The 5933-nt window shown below is 29.9% G+C and overlaps 1 protein-coding gene across 1 annotated transcript; it reads right to left on the reverse strand.

Moving 5' to 3' along the window:
* Positions 1-524: 524 nt before the first annotated feature.
* LOC112525849 lies at positions 525-1421 on the reverse strand. Its single transcript, XM_025136142.1, has one exon. It carries the CDS (start codon positions 1330-1332, stop codon positions 598-600), a length of 735 nt encoding a protein of 244 aa, XP_024991910.1. The 5' UTR covers positions 1333-1421; the 3' UTR covers positions 525-597.
* Positions 1422-5933: the final 4512 nt, after the last annotated feature.

Raw genomic sequence — 5933 nt, forward strand, 5'->3', positions numbered from 1 at the left:
TTAAATTAATTAATCATTTTCAATTAATAATAACTATTATTCATAATTAATAATAATAAATATTAATGAGAGTTATAATTGGAAAAAAAAATTACACAAGCTCATAAAACGTTATTTTAACTAGTGTTTCAATGCTTTAATTTATAAGTTAGGTTATGTTCTGAAATTCATTAACAAAGTCACAACTATTGTATTATTTGAAATTCTAAGAAATTTATCTGTTTTTTAAGATTGTATAAATATATAATCATTTATTGACTATTGTACTGTACTGCTTCAAAATTCCAAAACAACATATTGATTCAATAACTTCTAAATCAATTTTGTGTAACAACCCGTTTCAAAATCCAAATGGATAGAAAAGCATATTTATAACTTTCTTATAAGCTACCAAAAATTTCGGTCATGGTTTTAAGTTGAGTTAAACGTAATTAAACCAGTATCAGATTCGTGCTTTAAAACATATATTATTTGCTCTAATGATTGATTTTATGTTAATATAATTATAACCTAATAAAGGGCATATGTATATCATATCAAGTAAAAGAAGCAAAATTACATTGAAGTAGAAACAAAATACAAAGACCCTCCTCTGAATCATTTGGTTTTCTTCTTAGCTTTTCCATTGCAAAAAAGTGAACCAAACCCAAAGAAATTTATAGTCCCCTTTGAAATATTATAAGCAGGTGGAATGTTCAAGATCGGAATTATTCTGATCCCTCCTTTGCAGCTCTTTGAGTTATTTGAATTTTGATATGTATAATACACATGAGAAGAAGCTGGAGGTTGACTTAAGCTCGAACATCTTCTTAAATCTTTCGATTTTTCCATCGTTTTCGGGCTCGAATTTCGCTTCGGATTCAGAGCCGAACCCGTTGAGTTGCTTCGTGATAAGCTCTTTAGCGATAACGATCTAAGCAGCCCTTTTGGTCCTTTGCCATTATCGCAATTAAGGCTTGCACTTCGCCTGAATTGCCAGAATGATGATTTCAATGTGGATTTCTCTTCGTCTTCTTGCTCACCATGGAATATGAACTCCTTGAGTCGTTTTTTGTGGGTGTCTGATATTTTAGTTTTGGGATCGGGGAGTTGAATCGTTTGAGGCTTTTTGATTTGGGTGGGGAGGATTTTGCCATTGGAGAAGAGCTCATCGGCAGGTGTGAAAGTGGAAGTGGTGCAGAAATCGAAATGGAAAGTGGGAGATAGAAGGAATTGGTCGGATCTGATGGAGTGGGTCGAATCGGATTTGGTTTCTGGATCATCGAGATCATGGGAGAATGAGATTCTTGGGCTTGTTGAAACTTCGGAGATGGAGCAAACATCGACGGCCATGGCTGAGTTTTTGGATGGAAAACTGTTGTAAGAAGGAAGAAGGCATGATTTATATTATAGGCATGAGAGAGAAGATTGTTTATGTGGATTTGAAAACCTTTTGAAAAGATTCTTTGTCTCTCATGTTGAATTATTTATTTGAGTAGATGCTTGAATTATTTATTCCAGTCCGTAAAATCAGTTGCCTTCTTATCGGTGAAACTCATTCAAATTGGTCTTTTAGTTATTTCTTTTATGTCTAAGTGGTACCTCTTAACTTGCAAACCTAGTTAAATAACAACCAAATTTCAATTTCTACTCAGATCCGCAAGTAGTACCTCCCTCACTTATGGATCTGGACAAAAACTGTGGAGGTGTCACTTGCAGACCTGAATAGAAATTGTTTTGTGGATGTAATAACATATGGGTTAATTAAGAAGAGAAATAGCTAGGAGACCAATTCATGATAGTAGTATGGTTGATTCGGCTAATTTCCCTTTGTATTTGGTATGCAGGACAAAATAAAAGTAAGAATTTATTGTCACATGTTTGGTGAAACATTAGGTCAGGATTAGACAAAATTGAGTTCCACCAAAATATATACCAACCATTTTTTATTTCATAAAATATATCGAATATTAAATACTCGAAATAAATCGATAAAAAAAAATTATTGTATAAATTCCAAAAAACAAAAAGAAAGGATTTGATAGTGATGGGGAATGTGTGCACCGAAAGGCTATGAAATCAACTTATTTACACGGGTTATGTTTGAAAACAACTTTTACTTTACTGAAAAGTGAGAATGTAAATAATTTTTTGTTTCTGATTTACCAAAATTCTAATAATGGATTTTTTTAGTGTATTTATGAAAATTCATTAAATAATTTTTGTACATAATATTTTTAAATTACGGGATTATGTTTGAAAAACCAACCGATAAGTTAAATGTTAGCTGGAAAGCTAGTGGATGAACTAATTACGTTTGACAAAGACTAATTCATAAGTTAGTTGAGAATGTAAAATGACCAAATAAGACATTTTAAAAATTAGTTAATTTTAAAATTTTGTAGTACAAACAAATCATTAGTAATACAATATAGTAAACAAAATTAAATAATATCATATGTTATTTATTAGGAATTTCAATTTAATCATACATGTGTGTATAGGGAAGGGGGGTTATATTAGGGATTGTGTATAGGACTAGATATAACTCAAGAAACGTGTTGGAAAGCATTTTTTTAGAATACAATAATTCGACCTTATTAACTTTGGGTTCACGAATTTCGTATTGAGATAATTCTTGAGGTTATTCTCTCATTTCCAAAGGCTGTGAAAGATGATATATATATATATATATATATATATATATATCAAGATTATTTTTTTACATATTTAAATGAGGAATCGACGGTTATTGATGGTTTAACGGTTATAATCGTTAAGATAAGGTCAAAAGACAGTTACAACCAAATCCAAAATTCTAAACCACTACACACCATCATTAAAGACGTTTCAGCAACAACTGAAGACTCTTCAACGACAACTGAAGGCACTTCACCGACAACTAGCTCAACCAAATTCAGCAATAATCAGATTCTAAGTTTCGACTAGTAGGATTTCTGTCTTCAAAACTTAGATTTGAAAGGGCTCAACCCCTTGGAACCCCGCCAAGGGTGCTGCCCCTAGGACCCCGCAAGTGGGCGCGACGACCTTGACCCGGCTTCATGGCTATCTAATGTGATAGGGCAACATTGTAAGTGTGCACTTCGCACCTCCTAACTTACGTATGTTTGTCTCATCGCCTTAATCGATCTCGTGTATATCAAAATTACACCAAAAAGTTTGACGACACTAAAATCACCAACAATTAATATAACCAACTAGTAGTTGATGATTTAATAATCATTGCACATAACATGAGTAAAAGAAAAGTTTGTCAAACTATATATCTTAATTAATTAATAATGCTTCAATATAATAATAATAATAATAATTAATAATTGAATTAATTATTTGATTAAACCATTTATCAAAAAAAATTATTTATAAAACATAGTAAAAATACAACTTGATTTATACATAACCTACAAATATTTTAAGAATATTGTAATTGAGTTTTTGTCCGACTAATCTATTAAATAATAATAATACAACTAAAAAAACAATTAATACCATTAATAATAACTCAGTTATAAATAGTTAATATTAATTTATAATTGATGATCAATAATAACTAATAGTCAATACTTTTTAATAATAATTATTGATAACTGTAGGCATAATAGAAAAAGTATTTTCTTAAGGCTTTGTACTTTAAATAACATTTTAATAAATGACTTGCTCAACAGATTTATAGTTTATAATTGAGAAAATTGCACCAAAATGAAAACAACTTTCATCTAATTCATATTTTGGGGAACCAACTTTTAAAATCGTCATTTTGGAAAACTAACTTGCAACCGATTCCTATTTTAGGGAACCAACTTTCAAAATCGTCATTTTGGGGAACCAACTTGCACATGATTCCTATTTTAGGGAACCAACTTTCAAAATCGTCATTTTGAGGAACCAACTTGCACCTGATTCCTATTTTAGGGAACCAACTTGCAAAATAATTATAGAAAAATAACTAAAATTCATTTTTTTTCCCAAAAATTAATGCAATAAAATCTATTTTTCATTTCAAATCTCGTTTTTTTAATTCAAATATCAAATTGAACATTTAAAAAAAAAATCCAAATTATCACAATAAAAATTGTTTTTTACTAATGCAAAAAAAAAAAAAAGTCAATTTAATAGAAAAAAAATTAATTGATACGGATTGGTTAGATATAAAAATCATGAATGTGATATTTAATATTTATTTTTTATTGCATCGATTAATTTTTTTCTATTAAATTGATTTTTTTTGCATTAGTAAAAAACAATTCTTATTGTAGTAATTTAGATTTTTTTTTAAGTTTAATTTGATATATGGATAAAAAAAACGATATTTGAAATGAAAAATAGATTTTATTGTACTAATTGTTGGAAAAAAGAAATTTTAGTTATTTTTCTGTAATTATTTTGTAAGTTGGTTCCCCAAAATAGGAATCAGGTGCAAGTTGGTTCCTCAAAATGACGATTTTGAAAGTTGGTTCCCCAAAATAGGAATCAGGTGCAAGTTGGTTCCTCAAAATGACGATTTTGAAAGTTGGTTCCCCAAAATAGAAATCAGGTGCTAGTTGGTTTCCCAAAATGACGATTTTGAAAGTTGATTCCCCAAAATAGAAATTAAGTGAAAGTTGGTTCCATTTTAATGTAATTTTCTTTTTATTATTTATATGTTATTAAATAGTAATTAATAAAAATAAAAAATAGATAAAAAAACTATTTGATTTTATATAACGAAGAATGAACCGTGGAGTTGAAGGGTACATTGTGGAGGCATGTGGGCCCCACCAGAATTATAATAATAAAAATAATTACAGGAGGCATCTTCCAAGAATTAAGCCATTTTACACGAATTATATGACAGGTTGGTAGAGCATGAGCATGGGTAATAGGTACTGCCACTGCCACTACCGTATCATACGTCCCATTTATTACTATTCTAAATTCAACCCAATTAATTCGCTTCTCAGCTGAAAACCTTTGATTCAAAAATCAATCTGATATTTAATTTTTAAATAAAAACTAAACCAAGTTTAATTTGACTTTCTAAGGTCTCTTGGTCAATCTATTTATCTATTTTAAAAGGCAGTATAACATCAAAATTAAATTGGATCAATACAAGAAAATACCCGAGAAATACGAGGTGTAGTAAACAAAAGCGAACTAGAGAGGTTTGGTTAAGAAAATAAAATAAGCAAACAACTAAATGATCAAATCAAAGGACAAAATATTGAATACAACTAAAGCAAGATTACCCGAAGCTGAAGTTACAAGTAAGTGAACATAAATTATCATTGCATCTTTGACATCGTCTTCACAGCTGGCATGGTCACTAGTCATGACCACATACATGGTTCGGTGTTGCATGTTTTGTCTGTCACAAGCTATTTAACAAGTAAGACAAATGAAGTTATGTAAAATTCAATGATATACTGGAGTTGCACATTATGTCTTCTATTCTATATGATCGTGCCCTTATAATCACCACAGTCATGGTCATGGCAAAACGTCAAATGATTTTCCTTTACATCTTTGATTTATACCTCCTTAAATTGATTTCTATTTCACTCAGCTCCTCGTAACTTGTTTGCCGCTCTTTGTAAATCGTCTCAAACTCCTTTTCATCATTCGTTACCTACAAAATCTCATAGAAAACATGAAGCTATTCCGGACAAGACCAAGAGCGATGATCAAAGAGAGAACACCAGAAAATAAGCTAAATGCATTACGAGACAGAAAATTGAGATATCATTCCAAAATGATGCATGCAAAATCGAATCTTAGCAACTTCTAATATTAAGAAAAAATGTTTACTGATATGCAAATTTGGCTGCGTTTTAAAAATTTAATCATTTTGTAACGGAATAAGTAACGCAATAAACAATATAAAAAATTATTTTTAAGAGTTTTTGTCAAATGTTTTAATATGCATCAATAAACAATATAAAAAATCTTTCCCCTCA

The sequence above is a fragment of the Cynara cardunculus genome, assembly GCF_001531365.2.
Source record: "Cynara cardunculus var. scolymus isolate 2C chromosome LG 13, CcrdV1, whole genome shotgun sequence".
NCBI classification, from domain to species: Eukaryota; Viridiplantae; Streptophyta; class Magnoliopsida; order Asterales; family Asteraceae; genus Cynara; species Cynara cardunculus.

Bases quoted from the DNA above. Each gene is read 5' to 3' on its own strand.
- LOC112525849 (XM_025136142.1), bottom strand. From the start codon at position 1,332: ATGGCCGTCGATGTTTGCTCCATCTCCGAAGTTTCAACAAGCCCAAGA.